The sequence below is a fragment of the Aedes albopictus genome, chromosome 2 (assembly GCF_035046485.1).
Source record: "Aedes albopictus strain Foshan chromosome 2, AalbF5, whole genome shotgun sequence".
In the NCBI taxonomy this organism is placed as follows: Eukaryota; Metazoa; Arthropoda; class Insecta; order Diptera; family Culicidae; genus Aedes; species Aedes albopictus.
The window spans coordinates 42,262,271-42,286,825 of record NC_085137.1 but is presented as its reverse complement, the minus strand read 5'-3'; the positions used below and the strand labels follow the sequence as shown (position 1 = coordinate 42,286,825).

General features: G+C 42.5%; 3 protein-coding genes across 3 annotated transcripts; 2 read left to right on the top strand and 1 right to left on the bottom strand.

Moving 5' to 3' along the window:
* The first annotated feature begins 12,161 nt into the window (after positions 1-12,161).
* On the top strand, positions 12,162-19,615 carry LOC109421327 (fatty acid synthase). The gene is made up of 6 exons (XM_019695834.3): positions 12,162-12,707; positions 12,768-14,732; positions 14,790-15,210; positions 15,264-17,405; positions 17,461-17,810; positions 17,878-19,615. The coding sequence occupies exons 1-6, from the start codon at positions 12,268-12,270 to the stop codon at positions 19,541-19,543; spliced, it is 6,984 nt and encodes a 2,327-aa protein (XP_019551379.2). The 5' UTR covers positions 12,162-12,267; the 3' UTR covers positions 19,544-19,615.
* Positions 19,616-21,232: 1,617 nt separating this feature from the next.
* LOC109427804 (uncharacterized) lies at positions 21,233-21,868 on the bottom strand. The gene is made up of 2 exons (XM_019703392.3): positions 21,817-21,868; positions 21,233-21,739 (listed from the first exon to the last, which is right to left on the bottom strand). The coding sequence occupies exons 1-2, from the start codon at positions 21,820-21,822 to the stop codon at positions 21,284-21,286; spliced, it is 462 nt and encodes a 153-aa protein (XP_019558937.3). The 5' UTR covers positions 21,823-21,868; the 3' UTR covers positions 21,233-21,283.
* A 49-nt stretch (positions 21,869-21,917) lies between these two features.
* On the top strand, positions 21,918-22,781 carry LOC115265532 (uncharacterized). Its single transcript, XM_029871076.2, has 2 exons — positions 21,918-22,247; positions 22,307-22,781. The coding sequence occupies exons 1-2, from the start codon at positions 22,242-22,244 to the stop codon at positions 22,748-22,750; spliced, it is 450 nt and encodes a 149-aa protein (XP_029726936.1). The 5' UTR covers positions 21,918-22,241; the 3' UTR covers positions 22,751-22,781.
* The last annotated feature ends 1,774 nt before the right edge of the window (positions 22,782-24,555 follow it).

The following is a 24,555-nucleotide window of genomic DNA, read 5'->3' as shown; positions in this document are numbered from 1 at the left end:
ATTTTGGAAACTGCTTAAATTTAAGGAGATTGACCAATACAGGGTGTTAGGTTCCTGAGTGCAAACTTTTTAAAGGGTGATAGAGGACCATAAATGGTGAAAAAATTGTTCTACGCATATGGACAAATCTCAACCGTTACGTAGTTATTGAACTTCGCATGTTTTTGAGTCTTATTGCCTTAACTGGCTATAAGTTGAAAATGGTCAAACTTATCGCAGTTTTCTGGCCCTTATTCGAAAGGTTTTTGAATTTTCAATCAAATGGCATCTTTGAATTGATTGGTTTAGTTAAATAACTAAGTTTTCTAGAGCAAATAGCACAAAAGTAGTGTGTTTTCATTCGTTTTTGCCAATTATCTTTGAAAAATGCTTAATAATTTAAAATTCTTTCTTTGGCAAAGTTGTGGCCCCTATTTTACTCTACAATTCGTTCTTTGACACCAAACTTCTATCTCTTATCGTTTTCTTGCAATTCTGATTTAAACATCGCATTTCAGATCATAAATTTGCAACTGTCATGGTAAGCACTTTTTTGCTCACTGTGCCGCACATTTAAATCAAAATTGCAAGAAAACGATAAGAGCTAGAAGTTTGGCGTCAAACAACGAATTGTAGAGTGGATCAGGGACCACAACTTTGCCAAAAAAAATTTTTTGATTTATTAGGCACGTTTCAAAGATAATTGACATAATCAAATTAAAATACACTATTTTTAGCTATTTTGCTCTAGAAAACTTAGTTATTTAACTAAACCAATCGATTGAAATCGATTGCCATTTGATAGAAAATTCAATAATCTTTCGAAGAAGGATAAAAAAACTGCGATAAGTTTGACCATTTTAAAGTTATAGCCAGATAAGGCAATAATAATCAAAAACATGGAAAGTTCAATAACTACGTAACGGTTGAGATTTTACCATATGCGTAAAACAATTTTTTGCAGCATTTATGGTCCTCTATCACCCTTTGAAAAGTTTGCACTCATGAACCTAACACCCTGTATAATAACCAATATCTCGAATCTCACTAATTCGATGCAACAATATGTTCAAATTATCATTCAGCTTTCTGTTTAGGCAAAAAGACTGAAAATCGGCGGATCGCATCGAAAGTCATTTATATTTTAGTAAATTCCATATTTTTAAATAAAAACTGTAGAGCTCGATATTCAGGAAAAACTCACAAATCGTTCTACATATTTTATTTTTTTCGAAGCACGATATTGATATCAGCAACTATCATCTATGAAAAGATTCAGCAATTACTCCGGATAAAAAATTGAATTGAGTAGTCGTGTCGTGTTGGTATTGTCTGAATTGCTGCCCGTTTGCATCGACGATTTTGTGAGTTTTTGTACCGCTTCGGAGCTGCTTTATGAAGAATTGTATTCCGCTTTGTGATGCACATTCAACAGAACTGAAAATCAGTTGTGATCTCAACGAACGTGTGGGTATTATCCGGTTTTGTTTTCCACCGAACGACATTCTCACCTGATATAATTCGAGTTATAAACACGAACGCCTCCTTTGCTGCCGCCTGCCAAATACGTCCACAACGAAATATCATCAAACACAACTGTGCGCCGGTGGTGCCATCTGTACGTCGAAACTAAAAAGCATTGCTGAGGACATAGGGTTCACTAAACCGCAGAATGGCAAATTGTTGTACCGCTTGTAAGGTAGAATTCCGTGTCGAAGATATTGTAGTATGCTGCGAGGTGTTTTGTGAGAATTTGCCTCAATTCCACGCAAAATGTGTTGGATTATCCTACGATGAAGGATGTGCATGTCTGCACGAAAATATATTTTGGATGTGCGATGCTTGCAGAGTTCGTGTTGAAAACGGTCGTTTGCGTGAAACGACAAATACCAAAAAATCTAGCGATTTCGCAACGAAAACGGAAGTGAATGCTTTAAAAGTAGAAGTGGAACGAATCAGTCAGATTGTATCTGAAATGTCATCGATATCCACGAAAACCGAAGAAATCTCGATGCGTCGGCAATCTGGCTTTGAAGAATCTCCATTGTCGTCAACGATGTTTCCTGCTACCGATCAAATGTCTCGAGCTTCTAACGACACGCATTTGGAACTGTACGTTTCAAATATTGCAACGGATGTGTCCGAAAACGAAGTCGTACAAATGGTGTGTGAATCACTTGGAACGAAGGAGGTGTTCGGGATAAAATGTTTAGTTGGATCTGGTACGATTATTTCAACGCTGGACTACGTGTCGTACAAAATTACCGTTGGGGCGAAATTCCGAAGTTGTGCTTTGAGGAGTTCAACCTGGCCAGATGGAATACGATGTCGCGAGTTTAGAAATACTTCTAAAACAACTTGGAGGCCTTCAAACCGATCTGCAATCCAAACAGTCCAATGATTAGTTGCTATTGTTTTGTTCTAAAATGCCAGTGTTTGTTTCAGTAATGTTTGTGAATTGAAAGACATCAATTGTCTGTTTGTATTGTAAAGCAAATGATGATCATTTTCTGAATGTATTTGTATAGTGATACTGAATAGTCTGTAAGAAAGTAGTCTGTGCGACAAGTTAGTCGAAGGCGAATAATTAAATAAAATAATTCGCCATGGACTTAGGTTACTTGTTGTAATTTCAATAGAGGATCCGGTAGGGATTCATTCCAGGATTTTATTTGGAGTTTCTCCCGGTATTCCCTTCAGGATGCTTTCTGGGATTCCTTCAAGTACAAGTACAATTTTTCCCTCATACTCACAATCACTAGCTAGTATTCCGTGGAGCTAAATTTGCATTAATGCATTATGCAATATTGTTTTACATATCCTCGAAAAGTGCGCAAAGTTCGGCCCTAGGTGCGCAAAGTAGTATGGTGCGTTCGCGGTATTCATTTAGGGATTTCTCTAGGAATTCTATCTGGGATTTTTTCAGAGGTTTCTCTTTGTAAAGGGGATTTCAGGGATTCCCCTATGTTTTCCAAGGAACAACCTGGAATTCCTTTATTGGTTTCTCCCGGGATTGCTTAGGTATTTCTCCCGGCATTTATTCAAAAATGTCTTCTGAGTTTCCGTCAATGATTCCCGGAGAACTCTATCACTTTTCATCAGGGATCCCTCACGTGATTACTTCCCGGGGTTCTTCTAGAGATTTATTCCAAAATTTTTCCCGAGATTCTTTCAGGGATATCCCCCTTTCAGTATTCTTTCCGAAATTCCTCCATCGACCCTTCCTGGAATTCTTTTAATGAGTTCCCACACGATTCCTTAAGGTCTGAGGTCACGCTTCTCACGGGAGAGAGGATTTTATAATTTTTGGCGTAATTTACATAATTTCTCGAATATGAGACCGAATATCGTGATTTCTTCATGTGCGAATATTCTACAGGTATCCTAGAATGTGCTGTGAAAATTTCATGATTGAAGGATTTTCCAAATTTGAAAACCGTGGTCAAGAGCGAACAAAGTTACTTACAGAAAATGTGTGTTCAGACATTTCTCTTGTATAATTTTCAAATATAGTGGTCATATATTCTCAAACCGCCATGTGCGAATATTATTACAAGTTCAAGGATCATGTAGACCTAAAAAAAAGTATACTTTACAGCATAAAATTTCGTAAACCGTGCTTTTCTAGTCAACAATGATATGATAACATCGCTCAGATTTACTCCATATTGAGAAAAAAACATTCTCTTATTTTCTCTGATTCTGGTGGGTGGTATGAGCACAGCGAATCGCGGCAGGCTTCAGGGTTATCAGAAATGATCATGCTGGCGATTGGTTACATTCGCAACAATTTGAACTGTTGTTACATTCTAAACTTACTGTTTACTATGCTCATTGCAAGTTCATGTAGATGTAATGTATAATTGTTATTTATGCAACGAGTTGCAAAAAGATTATTTTTTCTGCACTAGTGCTGAAAAGTACGAGTTTTGCCGAGGTACATACAAAATTTAATGCAATTAAATTTTCCTTATACAGCTCATTTGAGTTGCATAATGTTCATCATGCAATCCAAATGAGTTGTATAATGAACATTATACAACTCGTTTTCAAAATGCAAGTAATTTCAGTTGCATAATGAATCAGTACGCAAAAATTGGCCATTATGATACTGAAATGATTATTATTATTATTGGCTCTTTATTATGGGGATTTTCAGCCCGAGGCTGGTTCATCCCCGATACTGAAATGAGTTAAATAAAATACAAATTATGATACTGAATTGTAAAAAGATAGTTATTGCAAACAAAGTGTGATTGCATTGCAATCTCAGTGATTGTGTGATAACTGATAATATAAGATGGGCCAGTGCATTGTTGGCAACCCTACGCGGCTTACTGTTGCTCTCCATCTTTGACTCTGTGTTTATGATTGCGGTGCGTTTAGCGGTTCACATAGAAAGTGGTCAAATCAAAATAGATCAATAAATAATACATTTGATTTATAATAATTTCAAGATGTCTACCCAATATTGTTCGAATTTGTAACAAATTACTTTCTTTATAACATTTTTTTACATTTCCATTGAATTTACTAGCATACAAAAACAAAAACATAATTCCGAAATTACACAGAGCAGAAAATCATTTCCGGATTTCTTCCGGGCTTCGATTAGGGATCCCGTCAGGAATTCTTAGTGGAATTAAAAGGAACAGTACTTAACCCGATTTTCATTTTACTTATAGGTATTCCACTACCAAGTCCAGGTTCGTCATCATCAATATCTTCATTGTTTTTCGATGGTTTCCTTCAAGGATTCCTTCAAAGATTCATTCCGGAACTCCTTCAAAGATTTTTCACGGGATTACTTTAGAAATTCCCTTCTGTTATGCTTGCAATTGTTTCTTCCAAAATTTATTTAGGGGTTCTTCTCCCGGATCCAACGCTTCCTTCTGAGATTTCTTTCGGGACTCGTTAATTGACTTCTCATCGGATTCCTTTTGAGATTTCTCCTGAGATTTCTTTAGATATTTCTCCTGGATTTCGATCAAGACTTCTGCAGGGATTCCTCCTCGGCTTCCTCGAGAGATTCGTTGACCGATTTCTTTAGAGATTCTGTGACGGATTTTTTCTTAGGATTTCCGCAGTAATTTCATCGTGACTGTTCTCGGAATTCCTTTATTGATCTTCCCCGGGTATACTTTAGGATTTTCTTCTGGAATTCTTTCAGATGCTCCTCCAGGATTCTGTTAGGAACCTCTATAGCATTTTTTTTCTGGAATTTCATTAGAAATTCCCTCATTGTTCCATCTTGGAGTTCCTGTGGGACTTCTTTTAAAAATTTTCCTCGATTTCCGTCAAGAATTCTTCTAGAGATTCCTTTAGGGTTTCTACAGAGATTCCTCCGAGTTTTTTTTTTCATTTGTTTCTCTAGAGATGACTTTTGTGGATTTTTTTACCACAGTACCATTCCTCTAGCGATTCCCTCGGAATTCCTTTCAGCGTTCCAGTTTTTCTTTAGAGGTTCCTCCAGAGATTCATTCAAAGATTCTTTCTAGATTTCATGAGATTTTTTCAGGGATTTTCCCTGTGATTCCGTCTAAGATTCTTTCACTGATTTCCAGAATTTTTTCAGGTATTTCTCCCAAGATTCAGGATTTTGTTTTGGGATTCCTATTGGATTTCTTCAGAAATTTCTCCCGTAATACCTACCTTCAGTGATCCTTCCGGGGTTTGTTTTGGAAATTTGTTTCAGTATTCCTTTAGAGATTTCTCTTGCGATTTCTTCAGACTCCTATAAGGATTCCTTCAGAGCTTTCTTCTGGAATGACTTTTGATTTTCTTCCAGAGAATTCTCTAATGGTGTCTCTTGTTCAGGATTTCTGACGGCACTATTTCTGCGATCCATTCTGGGAATCCTGCCGGGGTTCTCTCTGGGATTCTTCCCGCGAAACTTTGGGGTTTTTTTTTCTAAATTCGTTTTCAGAGATTACTCGCGAGACTTAGCATAGCATAGCATAGCATAGCATGAATACTTGCACAAATCTTGGATGGAGTTGCAAGGTTGAATATATCCATTGACATTGCTGATGTCGCTACTATCTACAATGTCATAGATTCACTCAGCTCCACACACCTGGCCAAGTCCTTGCAAGCATTTATAAATCCCTTCATCAACTTAGAAAGAGCCCAGATCTGAAGCAGCTTCCAATAGATGAAAGGATGTTGAAAATAGCGAATTTTCAACTTATATGCAGTTATATAGCAAATATATACTGAAGTAGAATTATTTATAAATAAAAAAATATTGGAAAGATCTCACTAATTGTTGTGTGGTTTTTGTGGTTCAATGCCGATCATTTATTTGTCTTGATTAATGTTCTTCTCTGCAAAGAACAACACAATACTCAGCTAAGAACAACACAATACTGAACACTGAACACCCACGCATCTATTGTTCTGATTTCCACTCGAGACAATAGCGAACGCGATCGAATATGCTGCCATACACATCCCTCACAGGAGCGATGCATGCACAGCAAAGAACGAAACAATACTGAACACTAAACACCCGCGCATCTATTGTTTTAATTTTCACGCGAGACAATAGCAAACGCGATCGATAATGCTACCATACTCACCCCTTACAGGAGCGATGCATACACAGCAAAGAACGAAACAATACTGAACACTAAACACCCGCGCATCTATTGTTTTAATTTTCACGCGAGACAATAGCGAACGCGATCGATTATGCTGCCATACAAATCCCTCACAGGAGCGATGCATGCACAGCAAAGAACAACACAATACTGAACACTAAACACCCGCGCATCTATTGTTTTAATTTTCACACGAGACAATGGCAAACGCGATCGATTATGCTACCATACTCACCCCTTACAGGAGCGATGCATACACAGCAAAGAACGAAACAATACTGAACACTAAACACCCGCGCATCTATTGTTTTAATTTTCACGCGAGACAATAGCGAACGCGATCGATTATGCTACCATACTCACCCCTCACAGGAGCGATGCATACACAGCAAAGAACGAAACAATACTGAACACTAAACACCCGCGCATCTATTGTTTTAATTTTCACACGAGACAATGGCAAACGCGATCGATTATGCTATCACACTCACCCCTTACAGGAGCGATGCATACACAGCAAAGAACAAAACAATACTGAATACTAAACACCCGCGCTTCTATTGTTTTAATTTTCACGCGAGACAATAGCGAACGCGATCGATTATGCTACCATACTCACCCCTTACAGGAGCGATGCATACACAGCAAAGAACGAAACAATACTCGTTTTCAGAGATTACTCGCGAGACTTCTACATTAATTCCTTTTGGGATTCTTCCAGAAATTGCTTCAATGATTCCTTCAGGAATTCCTCCAAAATTCTTGCAGAGATTTCTTCTGAGATTCTTTTATTGATTTTGGATACAACAGTATCCACTTTTTTAGTTTTAGTTTGAACACCTTTACCATAACATAATCTTCCAAATTCTCCGATATCTCATCTCTCCTATGCGAGAAAAAATAGAAATGTATAGCAAAACGTAACTTAGTCATAAATCATTCCACTCCAATTTTACGTATCAAATCAATAGGAGTTCTGTTGATGTCAATACAATTTTGTCGTCTAGAGCGATTTTGATTGAACGGTTCGAGCAAATGGTGCTGTGACCAGGATTTATTGTCTGTAAAGTAAGCGTTTCTTTGTTCCAAATTTGTGTTTCTTGGTTGATCAATTCTATTTTGTGAAATATTTCGACACGGCAAAGAGCCTGTGTCTCCATAATATGTGATCGGTCCAATGACCCACGATCAAATGTTTATGTTACTCGATCGACGTGAGTGATCCTTTTGTGCATATATTGGCTTATAGCAATAGTGATGATTATATTTTTGAGGATTTGTTAGATTACTGCTGAGGCTGCGTGGAATGTAATGAATAAATGTATAATGTTTTAGGCGTCTGAAGATGACCGAAGAATAGTAGCTTGAAACGCGTCACGTGAAATAAGCTGTCTTCGTTATTTGTCACCGATAATTGCCAATAAACCCACATAATAATAGTGAATGGTCGAAGCCAAATTTGTACGTACGAAGTGAAGATCATCTGGCGATAACAAAGCAATCGGATCGAAACCAAAACGGTGATGTCTGTATGTGTATGTATGGATGTGTACAAAAAAGAACACTCAGTTTTTAGGCACTTGGCCAATTGACCGATTTTAACGATTTTAGCATGAATCGAACCTGAATTTAATCGCATTGTTTGCTATTGAAAATGGTTCGGATTGGTCAATGCGTTCCGGAGTTATGGCTATTTTAGTACTCCGTACCGGCACAGGTGGAAATGGACAAATATATAACTGAATCAAGGGGGTGGAAGCTCAGGTAAAATATTATCTCCTGGGCGCCCATTAAAAACACCACCCCCGGCGAAGACTGGCGCTTGAGCCTAGCTATTTAGCACTGTAGTAGGAGGAAATGCCAATGTAGAACCCGTAGCTTCCGGGAAGGTAAGCCCAGCTCCCTGGGCTAGTGGGTGGGTGTCAGGCCCTGCGAGCCAGCCGTAAAAAAGACTAGCACCGGAAAATCAACAAGAGAAGAATACGAACCGATACCAATGGCGACGACCACAGCGACGAAATGGGACTTGCGATTGGAAGCTCGGTACGTGGAACTGCAGACCTCTCAACTTCATCGGGTGCACCCGCATACTCGCCGATATACTGAAGGACCGCGGGTTCGGAATCGTAGCGCTGCAGGAGGTGTGTTGGACAGGATCTATGGTGCGAACGTTTAGAGGTAATCATACCATCTACCAGAGTTGCAACAACACACGTTAGCTGGGAACAGCTTTTATAGTGATAGGCGACTGCAGAGGAGCGTGATCGGTTGGTGGCCGATCGACGAAAGAATGTGCAGGTTGAGGATCAAGGGCCGATTTTTCAACACCAGCATAATAAACGGGCATAGCCCTCACTCCGGAAGCACTGATGATGACAAAGACGCATTTTACGCGCAGCTCGAACGCGAGTACGACCGCTGCCCAAACCACGACGTCAAGATCATCATAGGGGATCTAAACGCTCAGGTAGGCCAGGAGGAGGAATTCAGACCGACGATTGGAAAGTTCAGCGCCTACCAGCTGACGACCGAAAATGGCCTACGTTTCATCGATTTCGCCGCCTCCAAGAACATGGCCATTCGTGACACCTTCCAGCACAGCCTCCCGTATCGTTACACCTGGAGATCACCACAACAAACGGAATCGCAAATCGACCACGTTCTGATTGATGGACGGCACTTCTCCGACATTATTGACGTCAGGATCTATTGTGGCGCTAATATCGACTCTGATCACTATTTACCTGGTGATGGTTAAACTGCGCCCAAAACTCTCCGTTATTAACAGTGTACAATACCGGCGGCCGCCCCGGTACGATCTAGAGCATAGGTTCCCAAACTTTCAGGACCCGCGACCCTCTTTTGCCTGCAGACGTACTTCTCGCGACCCACCATAGAAGTTCCTTCATTTGTTGTATGTTACAGTAAAATATTCGACTGTCCTTCGCGACCCCCTGGATGAAGGTCGGCGACCCCCCTGGGGGGTCGCGACCCACAGTTTGGGAAACCATGATCTAGAGCGACTGAAGCAACCGGATGTCGCCACCGCATACGCGCAGAATCTCGAGGCAACGTTGCCGGACGAGGGTGTGCTCGATGTGGCCCCTCTAGAGGACTGCTGGAGTACAGTCAAAACAGCCATCAACAACGCAGCCGAGAGCACTATCGGGTACGTAGAATGGATTCGACGAAACGATTGGTTCGACGAGGAGTGTAGAGCGGTTCTGGAGGAGAAGGATGCAGCGCGGGCGGTAATGCGCAGCAGAATGTGGAGCGATACAGACACAAGCGGAAGCAGCAGACCGATCTCTTCCGGGAGAAAAGGCGCCGCCTGGAAGACGCGAAGTGCGAGGAAATGGAACTGCTGTGCCGTTCACAGGAAGCACGTAAGTTCTACCAGAAGCTCAACGCATCCCGCAACTGCTACGTCCCGCAAGCCGAAATTTGCAGGGATGAGGACGGGAGCCTCCTGATGGACAAACGTGAGGTGATCGAAAGGTGGAAGCAGCACTTCGACGAGCACCTGAATGGCGAAGAGAATGCAGGCACGGAGGACCAAGGCAGCGAAGGAAATGACTATGTTGGTGCAGCAGAGGACGGGAACGAACCAACTCCCACGCTGAGGGAAGTTAAGGATGCTATCCACCAGCTCAAAACAACAAAGCGGCTGGTAAGGACGGTATCGCAGCAGAACTCATCAAGATGGGCCCGGAAAAGTTGGCAACCTGTCTGCACCTGTTAGTAGTCAAGATCTGGGAAACCGAACATCCACAAGAAAGGCGACAAGTTAATGTGTGAGAACTTTCGAGCGATCACCATTTTGAATGCCGCCTACAAAGTGCTATCCCAGATCATCTTCCGTCGTGGGAAGTTATCATTTTGAAATTTCCAGAGAAAATCGGGAAGAAAGAGTCGCGACCGAACCCAAAAGTGAGCGAGCCTTCAACATAGGCACGTTACACTACCGAACTATTTCGAAGAAGTTCGTGGGAAATGTCGAGATCCTGTTGAGTTCGATCGATGGCACCTTCCCTAATTTGAGGATCACGGTTTCACGTACTTTCGTTCGATCCGCAGATTCGTGTAGAAGTGTCGTGGTTCGTTCGTTGAAGAAATCGAGAATTGTAAACGGATTGATATTTCTATAGTTTAAAATGTTCTTTGTTCCGTTTGTAAGTCCATAGTTAAAGCTAGGAAAGTAGTGCGTAAAGGGATGGTGCGTTTTCCTACAAAAGGACCTACATGTAATGTGCTTTTTGTCATGTCGTTTTAAGAAAACCCGTGTCGTTTTTTTGAAAAGAAATTCAAAATGGCGATATATTTGGTAAGGATATGCGGTATGGGATTTTTTTCAAGGCGATACGAAACGAAACGATATGTGAAATTTCTGATACGATCCAGACGGAACGTAACGGAATTTAAAAATGAAATCCTTGTTCAACTGTTGACGCTTTTGTAGAACGATTAAATGTTCTGGCATGCCTAATAATGGTTTTGAATTGTTACTTTTGAGTTCAATCGTTAAAAAAATAGGTCGCCCTGAAAGAAAAGAAAATCCACATGCATCTTGAAATAGCTCCCAGACATAAAGAAAAAGAAATTTTATACTTCGATTGATTCACTGGATGCTGTCAGTTGATTTTTCCTTTTGTTTATACATATAAACACAGCTATCATGAAGACAAATTAAATTGTGAAAAAAAAAATAACGTGAATCGATTCATTTATTCGTGAGTTTTATTGCCTTAAAGGGAATTTAAACACAATTTTATTGTATAGAGACTGGCTATACCGGCAAACATTATCTTGCTAAGATGTGGTGGTTTGACAACTGTTGAGGTCATCGTGTTCGTGTTGATTTTCTACCCAGCTCCTAAATAATCAGTTCAAAATCGACTGAGTTATAGTACCAAGTGCCAAAATAGGTCCCCTTGCCCAAATGGTCCCAGACCCTACCTACTTTATCAATTTTCTTACTATTTTAGTAGATTTTTCTTACTTTTTCTTCTTATAAACACAACCACAATGAATACGAAATCGAACCGCGCAAAGTTCATCCGTTCGAGTTTTATTGTCTCAAAGGGACTTCAAACTTATTTTTATGTGTAGAGATCAATGTTGTTACATGGAAACACTCTTATAAGGAACGGTGCTCATTTCAAAATATAGTGGCACGAATTTCCCAAATGGAGGAGAACGTGCCTCTCTGGAGCTGACCTACTGATAGTGCATGGGGCTATGGACTTTTGCCTAGATAATTAGAAAATTTGTCTCGATAGCTAGGGTTCGGTCAGATTTCTTTCTCGTCCCAAGAATGTACGGCGTTTTTGGACGGCTCCCGATAAAGTTTACCTGTATGCTAAGTATTCATATTTTGAACCCAATGCGCCCGGGAACGTTTATGCAAATTTCCCCTACAAATTTATGACGATACTAATGCAACCCTCGGTTACCTGTGCAGCAAATCATCACCCACTTGACGCGTTCATCATATGCTGCAGGAACGTGCAAAGTTGATTATACTCGAATCGGTTCGAAATTGAAAATTAGAATATCCAGGTCAAAGCGAGGGTCGTCCACGTTTCGAATTCGACGTCCACTATAAATTACCGGGAGGTGATTGATTGATATTTAGTCGAGTGCAGTGATCGTCTGTCGTGTGAATCGTTGAACTACCCAGTCGAAAATGTCGTTGCGAAATGTGCAGTCGGTGGGATCGGGTGAAAGTGTGGTCATATCGGGGATTGCCGGACGGTTCCCGCAGTCGGACGACATGCGGGAGTTTGCTCGGAATATGTACGAAAAGCGGGATCTGGTGGACGACAAGGAGACCCGGTTCAACCACTCGATGCAGGCTATCCCGAAACGGTTCGGGAAGATCAATAATCTGCAGAAGTTTGATCGACAGTTCTTTGGGTACAATCGTCGGCAGCGGGATACGATGGATCCGCAGCAGTGGATGGCGTTGGAGCATGCTTTCGAGGCTATTCTGGACGCAGGGATCAATCCGGAAAGCTTGCGAGGAACAAATACTGGGGTGTTCTGCGGAGTGTGCTTCTCGGAGTCGGGAGCACGCATGTACTACAGTGCACTTGGCAACGTGGAGAAAGGGATGGGACTGCAAGCGTAAGTTCTTTTTTTTGTAGAATTTCGAATATTTTCGCTAATGTGTGTGGTTCTTTAAAGTTTCAACAAGTCATTCATGGCGCTGAGAGTTTCCTATACGTTGGATTTAAAGGGACCGAGTGTGGTGGTTGATACGGCTTGCAGCAGTTCGATGTATGCGTTGGACGTTGCTTACCGAAGCATGCTGAACGGAGATTGCGACGCAGCAATAGTGACTGGGTCAAACCTGACGTTGCATCCTTTCATCTCATACCAATTTGCCCTGCTGGGTGTTCTGTCCAAGGACGGTTACTGCCGACCGTTTGACAAGGAAGCTTCGGGATATACGAGATCGGAGGCAGTTTGTGCGGTGTTTCTTCAGAAGACCAAGGACGCGAAGAGAATCTATTGCCACGTCGTGCATTCCAAAACTAACTGCGATGGGTTCAAAGCGGAAGGGATAACCTATCCTTCGGGATCGGTTCAACAGCAGTTGTTGCGAGAGATCTACGATGAAGTGGGGATCAGTCCAACAGAGGTGGAATACGTAGAAGCTCATAGTACGGGAACCGTCGTGGGTGACCCGGAGGAGTGCGATGCGATCGATAAGGTGTACTGCAAGGGACGCGATAGGCCTTTGCTCGTAGGATCAGTGAAGTCCAGCATAGGACATACGGAAGCAGCTGCGGGATTGTGCTCGATAGCGAAATGTATCATCGCAATGGAGTATGACAGGATTCCTCCGAACATAAACTACACTGAGTGTCGAAAAGACATACCAGCGTTGGTTGAGGGTCGTTTGAAGGTCGTTACGGAGGCTGTACCTTTGTTGGGACCGTTGATTGGTATTAATTCGTTCGGATTCGGAGGAGCTAACGCCCATACTTTGTTGTGTCGCAATTTGAAGGAGAAAAAGAATCGCGGTGTACCTGAGGATGATCTTCTTAGGATAGTTTTGTGGTCCGGAAGTACCCGAGAAGCTGTTGAATGTATGCTTCAGGACATCGCCCAAAGGCCGTTGGATGCTGAATTTATTGGACTGCTGCATAACATTGAAAAGAAGCCGATACATGGTCATCGATACCGTGGCTTTGGAATCTACCAGAAGAATGACGAAAAGCCGGCAATTCTTAAAGAATCCGGCATCGAACGAGTGAAACTAGAATCTCTTCCGACTGGTGCGATCTTTGGAGGAATCTACGTCAACTGGAAACAGGATTTGGACAGTTTAAGAAAGATTTCATTGGTAAATGAGTTCTACACAAAGTGCAGCGAGGTACTCAAAACCTTGAAGTTTGACCTGTACAAGGCACACCCACAGGACAAGAACCTTCTCTACAATATGGTTGGGTCAATGGTGCTGCAGTTGTCAATTGTTGATCTACTAGTTTTGAGTGGGATTAAATTAGACTTCTATGGAGGTCATTCGATCGGACAGCTTACGTGTGCTTACATCGATCGCTGTTTGACCTTAGAACAAGTTCTAAAACTAGCCTTCTGGCATGGATTAGTATATTCCGATTGCCATGCTGTCTGTGAGAATGCAGCATTCGTTCGTATGACCTCCAAGTTAAACCAAGTTCCGCTGAAAAACATTGCCAAGGATTCAAAAGCTTCGTTCGGTATCTTGACCACCTCGGAAAGAAATCTCATCGAGCAGGTGTATCAACTGAAATCGTCTGGTTTTATGGCAGAAGAGCTATCATTCCTATGTTTACGTTCTGCGCCAGCTTGTTCAACATCATTAAGTAACACACTCCGCCAGACCGTCAACGTTGTCCTGTCCAAGATCATAGACCCGTCGATCAAGTGGATAACTGCAAGGTCACCACAGGGAGGATCAATTTTCCACTCTCCGGCACTCCATGATGAATCCTCAATCGTCTACCTATTCGAGAAGATTCCCAGTCATACAAACATCCTGCAGCTGGGTACCTCACAAACCTGTGAGAAGGTTCTGAGGATGCTTCATCGACATTCTCGTTGTCTATACCCTGGATCGGAATCCAACGATGCCTTCACCCGTCTGCTGAGTACGATTGGCCAGTAAGTTGTTGTAATGACGGATTTCTCTTGAAATTATACGTTTTTTCCCTTCTCTAGATTACATCTAGTTTCCCAAAATCTGGACATCGGCCATCTATATCCTCCGGTTCAGTTCCCAGTATCCCGTGGAACTCCGATGATTTCCCCTCTAATCCACTGGGATCACCGTGAGGATGCCCACGTCGTCAAGTACACGTGGGATCAAACAGCCAAGTCCCGAGCGGCCATAATCAACGTTTCGGTGTCCGGACAGGATTGGAAGCACATCGAGGGCCACAACATCGACGGGAGGGTGCTCTTCCCGGCCACCGGATACCTGAAGCTGGTTTGGGATCACGTTGCGTATCTTTCGCACTGCGATTTGGAGGATTTTGCTATTGAGTTTGAGGATGTGAGGTTCCTGAGGGCTACCACCATTACCAAGGGACAAACTATTCAGTTCAGGCTTTCCGTGGAGGAAGCGTCCGGGTTTTTCGAGGTAATGGATTACTGGAATGTTTGGTGGGCCTTATAATAACTATTGTTTTTCAGGTAATAGAAGGTAGTACAGTAGTTGTGACTGGGTACGCCCGTGAATGGGTGGAAAACACCCAGGAGATTTTCAGTGATAAGGTGAGCTCGGCGGCAACGCTCCCCACGAAGGACTTCTATAAAGAGCTCCGTTTGAGGGGCTACTACTATTCAGGGCTGTTCAAGTCAGTAAAGGAGGCTAAAACGGACGGTTCAATGGCAAAAATACAGTGGAAAGGTAACTGGGTACCCTTCCTGGACTGTTTGCTCCAGGTGGGAATTATAGCAACTGACAGTCGGCAGCTAATGGTACCGACAGTTATTGAAAAGCTGTCCGTATCGCCGCGGGCTCACATGGAAATGATCGAGACGGATGAAGATGGTTCCGAATTCTTCACGATGAGAAGTTGTCTATACACGAACACCTCTGTTTGTGGATCGGTAGTGGTACGCAACCTGCGAGCTAGCAGCATTGGGCGTAGGAATCCTCCAGGCAAACCAGTGTTGGAAACCTATCAGTTCGTCCCTTACCATTCCGGTGATCGAATCTCGACACTGGAAGCGATAAGAGTCATTGTACAGTTGGCTTTGGAGAATGCCCCAACATTTTCTGTTAACGTTACTGAGGTACATCATTTGGATTCATCGCCAATAATTCAAATGTTTGGTGAAGCCGTTGCGGACTTACCGTTAGTTCAGTCTAATCTGACTCTAGTGAGTTCCAAGAATATTGAATTGGATGACGTCAACGTCCTGGACGAGAAAATCTCCTCTTTAACTAACCAAATGTTTTTGATCACTAATAACAAATTAGGAGATAAGGCATTCATTCAGGAAGCGATCGGAAGTCTAGCCGATTGTGGATTCTTGATAGTTCGAGAAACCCTTCATATGACCTGTGCAGAACTAGCCATACCATCCGAGTTCAACCTTGTGGCATCGTTCCGTGTAGACCAGGATGAAACGCTTTTTTGTTTGCAACGGAAACATTTCACCGAATCTTCTGCCGTCATCAAACTAGATCCAGTTGGAAAGAGCTGGCTTGCGGATCTGAAGCAAGCGGTGAAAAGCCGTTCAGTAGTTCTGTACGCTCAGAACCACCCGACCTCTGGAATCATCGGCCTGGTCAACTGCATCCGGAAGGAACCCAAAATGCAAGACGTTCGGTGTGTGTTTATCGACGATCCAAAGGCTCCCCCTTTCGCAATAGCTGATCCATTCTACAAGAACCAATTAGACCTAGCCCTGGCAACTAACGTTCTACGTAATGGCGTTTGGGGTAGCTATCGGCACCATCTGTTACCGAAGGTAGCAAAAACGGAATCGGTAACAACTCATTGTTTCGCAAATAGTCTAACGAAAGGCGATTTGTCCTCGATGACGTGGTTTACGGGAGCACTCAACGAGAGGAACGTTGTACCGTACAAGGTGCGAGTGTCGTATTGTACTCTGAATTTCCGGGATGTGATGGTTGCCACCGGTAGACTGTCATCAGACGTCAGCTCGTTCCATCGATTGGAGGAAGATTGCGAACTTGGATACGAGTATGCTGGAGTGATGGAGGACGGCCGTCGAGTTATGGGAGTCATGCCATCGGGAGCATTGTCCTCGATTGTCAATGCAGATCCCTTGCTGTCTTGGACTGTACCAGACGATTGGACCTTGGAAGAGGCTTGCACGGTACCAATTGTTTATATGACTGTATTGGTAGCGTTCTTCGTTAAAGCCAGTGTACGAAAGGGGCAGTCGGTCTTGATCCATGCCGGAAGCGGTGGCGTTGGGATGGCTGCAATACACATTGCTCTTCAGCATGGCTTGGAGGTGTTCTCCACTGTTGGCACTAAGGAAAAACTAGAATTTCTGCTGAAGATGTTCCCTAGCCTGAAACGGGAAAACATCGGCAACTCGCGGGATATGTCGTTCGAGAAGATGATCAAACTAAGAACCAAAGGGAAAGGTGTGGACTTCGTGTTGAACTCGCTGGCAGAGGAGAAGCTTCAGGCTTCGGTTAGATGTTTGGCAAAGGGTGGCCATTTCTTGGAGATTGGAAAGTTCGACATGGCCAAGGACTCGCAGGTTCCGCTGGATCAATTCAAGAAAGGCATCACGTTCTCTAGTATAATGTTGGATACTGCGATGCGAGATTCTATTGAAGTTAAACAGGTTTGTGTGGTTCAGTGTATGTAGCAAATAAATATCTTAACCGCTCGTTTTCCAGAGTATTTACGATGTGTTTCAAAACGCAATCCAGGAAGGAAAAGTGAAGCCTCTCAATACAACCGTTTACGAGGCTAGTGAGTTAGAGAAGGCGATGCGTTACCTGGGTAGTGGAAAACACACCGGAAAAGTTGTGATCAAACTTCGGGCGAATGAAACGGATATTCAGACGTTGCCCATTTCCTATTACCCGAAAGTCTACTGTAACCCGGATCAGGTGTACATCCTTGTCGGAGGACTGGGAGGTTTTGGTTTGGAGTTGGCCGATTGGCTAGTAATTCGAGGTTGCAGAAAGTTGGTCTTCAGCTCTACGCGAGGCATTTCGAAACCGTATCAGGAGTACAGAATCAAGTAATTAATCAAGCAATAATCAAGCATGCTTTTGGTCAACCATTAACGCTATTATTTTAACCTCTAGAATATGGAACAGCTACGGAACGCAGACTCCCATATGTACGGCCGATGTTTCCACAGAGGAAGGATGCCACACTCTCCTGAAGGAAGCTTCCCGCTACGGATCGGTGGCAGCGATCTTCAACCTGGCGGTCAAACTACGCGATGCCATTCTGGAGAATCAATCGGTGGAGAAATTCGAAGAATGCTTGGCACCGAAAGCGTACGCTACCGAGCACCTGGACAAGCTCAGTCGTAAATTATGCCCTGACCTGAAGCATTTCATCGTATTCTCCAGCGTTTCTTGTGGGCGAGGAAATGCCGGCCAGAGCAACTACGGTATGGCGAACTCTGTGATGGAGAGGATCATTGAACGAAGACACGCGGATGGTCTTCCCGGTAAGGCCATTCAGTGGGGCGCTATCGGAGAGGTTGGGCTGGTTGCTGACATGGCGGAGGATAAGATCGACTTGGAGATTGGGGGAACATTACAGCAGCGTATCTCATCTTGTCTGCAGGAGATGGATTATTTGCTGACATGTGAGGCTCCACTTGTAGCGAGTATGGTCGTTGCAGAGAAGCGAGGTGGCGGATCGAAGAACGTGATCGAAGCCATGATGCACATCATGAACATCAGGGATCTCAAGTCACTATCGATGGAGAGTACTTTGGCGGATATTGGAATGGACTCCTTGATGGCGGTGGAAATCAAACAGGTGCTGGAAAGAGACTTCGACATTGTTTTGTCACCTCAAGAGCTGAGAACGTTGACTTTTGCCAAACTGATCAAGATGGTAGATGAGGTTAAGCTGGCTGAGAAGAGTCGGGAAGCAGATACTCCAACGGTCGGCCTGCAGTTGTTGATGCGAAACCTCGGCAATGAGGAAACAAGCGCATCAACGTTGTTGCGGGTACCATCAGCAATTGAAGAAGGTCAACCTATTATTTTCATTCCTGGAATTGAAGGTGTTGCGGGCAACGTTTTGAAAGCAGTTGCAGAGCAACTTAAAGCCCCAGTATACATGCTTCAGTTATCTGGAACGCTGGAATGCGAAAGCGTTCAAGCTATTGCCGATAGCGTAATCGATGAGCTAAGCTCTATCAAGTTCACTGATTTCGCCATTATCGCTTACTCATTCGGAGCATTTGTGGGGATGGAACTGGCAAGGAAGCTTCGGAAGCGTGGAATCAGTGGAAAACTTCTCCTGCTGGATGGTGCTCCTAAATTCCTAAAACATCTCGCTCTCAAACAACTAAACGGAAATCCATCGGACGAGGAAATCCAAAAGTTGGTTATAACAGCCATGATTTCCACCGCGTTCAATCACCAATCGATCGAACGTATTTCTTCCACAATGCAAACGCAGTCGTTTGAGGAGCAGATTGAAAAGTTGATCGAACTGGGCGCTGAACAAACTCCTTACTCTGCGGATTACACGAGAAAGATGACCAAGGCTTTGTTTAGGCGCTTGAAAATGGCGGCCTTCTTCAATCTGGATGAGTACGAAATGCTGGATGTACCGATTACTCTGGTTCGACCGACGGATGCATCGTTTTCGGACATCGATGAGGACTATGCGCTGTCCTTGTGTACCACGGGCGAAATCACGCTTAAAATTGTGGAAGGCAGCCACATGACGATGGTGGAAAACCCGACTCTGGTGGCGATGATCAACAGTTGGCATGCGTGATGTGGTTAAGATAATGATCATATTTTTAGTTTTTAACTCTCCACATCAATAAACGTATATTTATTCATTTCATTTGAAAATGTCTTCTCTCTTCATATGTAATTTCCTGAATAGATCGCTGTACAATAGCGTGAATTGATTTTTTTGTCCAGATTTCATTTATTTATCTACTAGCTGTCCCGGCAAACGTCGTTCTGCCTGCCTACTGTGTTTTTTGACATGCAGCTCCATAGGGACGTCCCCGGTGAGTTCATCTGTATGGGAGCCCCCCGTTCCAAAGACCGGAGAGGTCCCGCACCAAGCTTAGAACCTTCCCCGGCCCCAAAAATACCCACATACAAAATTTCACACCGATCGGTCCAGTAGTTTTCGAATCCATAGCGGTCAGACAGACAGACAGACAGACAGACAGACAGACAGACAGACAGAAATTCATTTTTATTTATTTATCTATTTATAGTTACTCTGACCATCGTTAAGCATTTCATTCTACAAACTTTGGCGCCGTTTCATTTATTTCTCTCTTTCCTCCTTCGCCAATAAGAAGGTTAAAACCGAAATATTGGCAACTGCTTCTATAACACTGCGAGATATTCAGTGAACCTTTAATGTTTGTTATAATAAGAATATCGTAGGAATAAACAGATAGTAGAAAATTTCTGATGAGACTAGAACATTTATAGAAGAAATCACGATATGGCGACCGTGACAGGAAGGAGATTCCGACAATCGATTCAAAAGCTTGAACAGACAAATTTTTCTTTTGGCACAAATATATATAATTTTAGATCTAATTGCAAAGTACTGCAGAACGACCTGGGCAAAGGCACAACCTTGTGATCAGCTTGATTGCTGTCAGGTCTCGGGGCTTAAATGTATCTTTACTCTACAGAGAAAGATGCACACTCGTGGTGCCAACAAGAACGATACTTTTCGTGATCAAACGAAGAAGCGTCACGGTCCTTTTTTGTTGTATTTGATATATTTGATTTCTATTTGCAAGAAGGAAGTTGATACATAATTTTTCGTTATATTTTTTTTGAAATTAATTTTAACTAAGCTTGTAATATTGAAGACACAAGAACAAGAATCACAAGAAGAACTAGCATTAATGGTTCACGGAAAATCAAGCACCATATCATCAAACTTTTTAATTTTGTGTGAACATACGCAAAGGTAAATAACGTTGACCATTTAATTAACAACACATTCTTCCACAGCTCAATACGAAAACTAAATCTCCCACCTTTCCTCATCCTTAAGGCCACGCAAAACTTAAAAACCGCATGGCTAAAGAGGTTGCAATGCCTACTCCCAAATTCTATGGTGTATTATGGACGATGTGAGTTCTTGGACTTGCATTGGAGACTTGGCCCCATGACCCCCTTGTGCATCAATAAAATAATATAAAATAAAAATAAAATTGCAAAGTACTTCAGAACACACGACCGGATGTTTGGTTTACACCATATACCTTTGGACCAACCCGATAGAACCTAAGAATTACGCTGCCTTTCAGTTCTTAACGATCATTTTCAATTGAAAGAAAATGCCCTTCGTCCGGTTATGTAAAAGGCTTAATGGTTTTCAACGAATAGTGAATATTTGTATTGCGGCACTCAATCTCAAGTGCCCTTAAATACGTTTTTCTTTCTATCTTCTGTATAGCTAAAATCAAACAATTATACATCAGATCAAGGAATGAAAAGTATTTATTCTGCTTGTTAGGTTGTAGTCTGTTTAAGCAACGATCACTTTCTGTCCAGCGTACGAAACCGATGGTGCTACGTAAACCGGACCAGCTGAAGCAGCAATCTGCTTAATCACTGGAACCGAAGACACATAGCTTCCATGGTGTCCCCAGCCATACACTCCAGCATTGCCATAGGTTCCCCATGGCAGTCCCCATGGATACGCTGACTTGGCCACGTTCGGTTCCACAACAGTCTTACGTCCATAGAGGCCATTATTATATCCGTACGGCGACCAAGCAGACGACCACGAATTGATGCTGGGGTAGGAGTTCCAGTTGCCAGCGTCAGCGTATCCCCAGCCATTGTTAAGTCCTTTTCCGTAGAGACCATTCGGTGGCCACACCGAGGTACTAACCGGCCAGGTTGAATAGGAAGCCGTTTCCGGAATGTACGATGCTTGAGAAGCCACTGCAAGGGTCAGGGCGATGATTGCGATGAAAACCTGTAGAATGAATGAGTATCGAGGTTAAAGAAAAGTAAAAAAAAAAATGACTAAGCTATTGAAACAATATATGATACCTTCATTTTGATACAAGTCTAGATCGATGTGATTATCGAAATGGATATCTGATGACTGATGTTGATATAGTGCTGAGTATTCGTATTTATACTTAACTTCGTTCATTTTTACTTCATTGTCTTTATTTGATTGATGCCAAAATTGGGGGTACATGACACGTATTAAACAATTTGCTCAATGTCACCACATTTGTCGCCTTTCATATAAACATCATTCCCGTTGGTGTACATGCAATTAAAACATCCTGTCCAATATGTTCACTCTCCTTGGCTTCGCACTGTTAGAATCACTCAACTGTAAAATTTGCACTCTAGTAGCTTGTAGTTCAATGAAATATAAGAACGAGCATCGGATTGAGTCGAGGCATCATTTGTCAATCCATCGTTCGTTCTCTAGATCAACTTAACTTATCAGCTGGTTCATCATGAAGGTAGTTTATTTGACAATTTGCTTACCAGCAAACAATAATACTCGTGCTTACTCCATCAGATTTTCATCACCATCATTGCGCTAACCCTTGCGGTTGCAACTCAAGCTTCTTATATCTCGGAGGCGCCGCACCCGTCCTGGCCAGTAAGTACCTCCGTGTGGCCTTCATACGGTGTCTACGGTAAAGGACTGTACAACAACGCTTGGCAACACGCCAACTCTGCCGCATGGAATGCACACTCCTACGTCAACTCCTGGTCTCCAGCGTGGTCCCAGTACAATGGCTACGACAACGGATTGTACGGACACAATGTTAACGTATTGAAGTCCACTTACCCATGGGGACAGCCCTGGGGAACGTACGGAAATGGCGGAGTCTATGGATGGGGACACCACGGTGGCTACCTGTCGTCGGTTCCAGTGTCGAAGCAAATTGCTGTTACTCCTGGTTCGGTCCATGTTGCCCCAGTTCCAGTTGGTGGAGAGAAACTGATCGTGGCTTAAATATGTGGAAGTCTCAATAAAACTTACTGTAACCCAGACAGTCCGAATATTATTTCTACAATATTGTGTCTGGAACATTTTGCCCTCGAAAAAAAAGCCTTTTTTTCTTTTTTTTGTGTAGAGATCCTATTATTTTAGTTTGTGCAGAGCACAAACGTGTTTCTCGGAAGACAGGCGATGACCTAGGTTTCAAAAAGTAGAATCTATAGCAGGGGTTTTCAGACTTTTTGGCTCGCGGTGTACTTTTTAGGAATGAAATTCTTCGCGGTGCTCCTGTGGTGCTGTTCATGAACTTCGTAGGTCGTACATTCACTTTTGACCATTTCAGACCCGTAGACTTTTATTCATAACAAAATTTCCGAAATTTGAATGGACCGTAGACTTTGGCCAGAATCCCCCTCCCCCCTTAGAGTCTACGTAATTTATAGACAGACCCTGTCCATCATTGCCAATGAATGCAATTCTCGCGCTCAGTATCATATGGGTGTATCTACAATGATCGATTTCTCTTCATCAAAATTCTCTTTGCTTAATAACACTGCTCGACAAAACTTTACAAAATTTGGTGTTATGGGATTCTGGTTTGTTTCGTTATTGTCTAACGCCTAAATATATGTACAGCGCGTTCTAATGCACATATCAATTGAACAGCCCAAGTTCTCCATACAATCTTCGGTCATGAACTGTGAAGGCCCGGTTCAACATTTTTCACAAATTCTTTCACTATGACACTTCCAGGGTCCCAAACCCCTGTTCTTTTTTCTCATCCCACAACAAAATTTAGTGTTGAACGGTGTAACTTGACCGGTAAATTTGCTAATAGGGGTATTCTTGGAAATATTCGGACAAGAACCTCCGGACTGCTGATTGAGGTCTTGAGCAGATTCATTGTAAAACTCTGCAAAATAATTGGTAAATTTTGGATAGATTCCTAATGAGAACCTTAACGAAAACCTGCGTTTTCTCCTGAATAACTTCTAGTAAGTTTTTTTTGTTGATTATGGTAGATTCCTTCCGAGTTCTCCTGGTTTCCGGGAAGATTCTACTGAAAATCATAAGAAATTTTTCAGAAAGATTCTTGTTGAACAACTTGCGAAATTATTGATAACTCTCCGAAGCCATACTAATTGGATTGCTTCTGAGATTTTTAGAGAATTTGCATGCATGTATGACAGCTTTTGATAAAGTTTTTCAGTTTTTGCTGATTTCTCCCTTAATCTTTGTTCAAAGGTGTAGATTCATGGTGCCCGGCGAGAATCATGGACATTTTTCTGGTAGCAATTTGGAAAAATTTTGCAGTTGACCTCCCTTATACTCATTTTTACATAAAGTGCGTAAAGAAATGACAGAATTTTCACGATTCGCGGTGTACTTGTAATAGCTTTGCGGTGCACCAAGTACACCGCGGTGCACGATCTGAAAACTCCTGATCTATACTATACTTCGAGTTTGATTCACACGATAGGAACAGATTTTTCACCCAAAAGTAGTGTAAATCAAAATACGCAGAAAACAATGCCATTGCGAAATAGCATATTGCGTTAGTCAGAGATGAATAGCATTTTTTATTAACTAGGGTATGCATGCGTAGCGTACCCGACCAGAAGGGAATAACAACAGCATAAGTAGCTGTGTTATTTGGGCAAAATAACTGAATAATAAAATCGATAATTTCTAAGTTATTACCATAACATATTGTGTTATAAACTTGTCTGTCATAAGCGGCAAAATAACAAATTCCATAACAAAAAAATGTTCCTGGGAAACTGTTGCCACCGAAACTCTTTTAGCGTTCCCAATTCACT

Coding starts and splice junctions, on each gene's coding strand:
- LOC109421327 (XM_019695834.3), top strand. CDS start 12,268: ATGTCGTTGCGAAATGTGCAGTCGGTGGGATCGGGTGAAAGTGTGGTC. Junction 15,211..15,263: donor AAGCGTCCGGGTTTTTCGAG/GTAATGGATTAC, acceptor ATTGTTTTTCAG/GTAATAGAAGGTAGTACAGT. Junction 17,406..17,460: donor ATTCTATTGAAGTTAAACAG/GTTTGTGTGGTT, acceptor CTCGTTTTCCAG/AGTATTTACGATGTGTTTCA.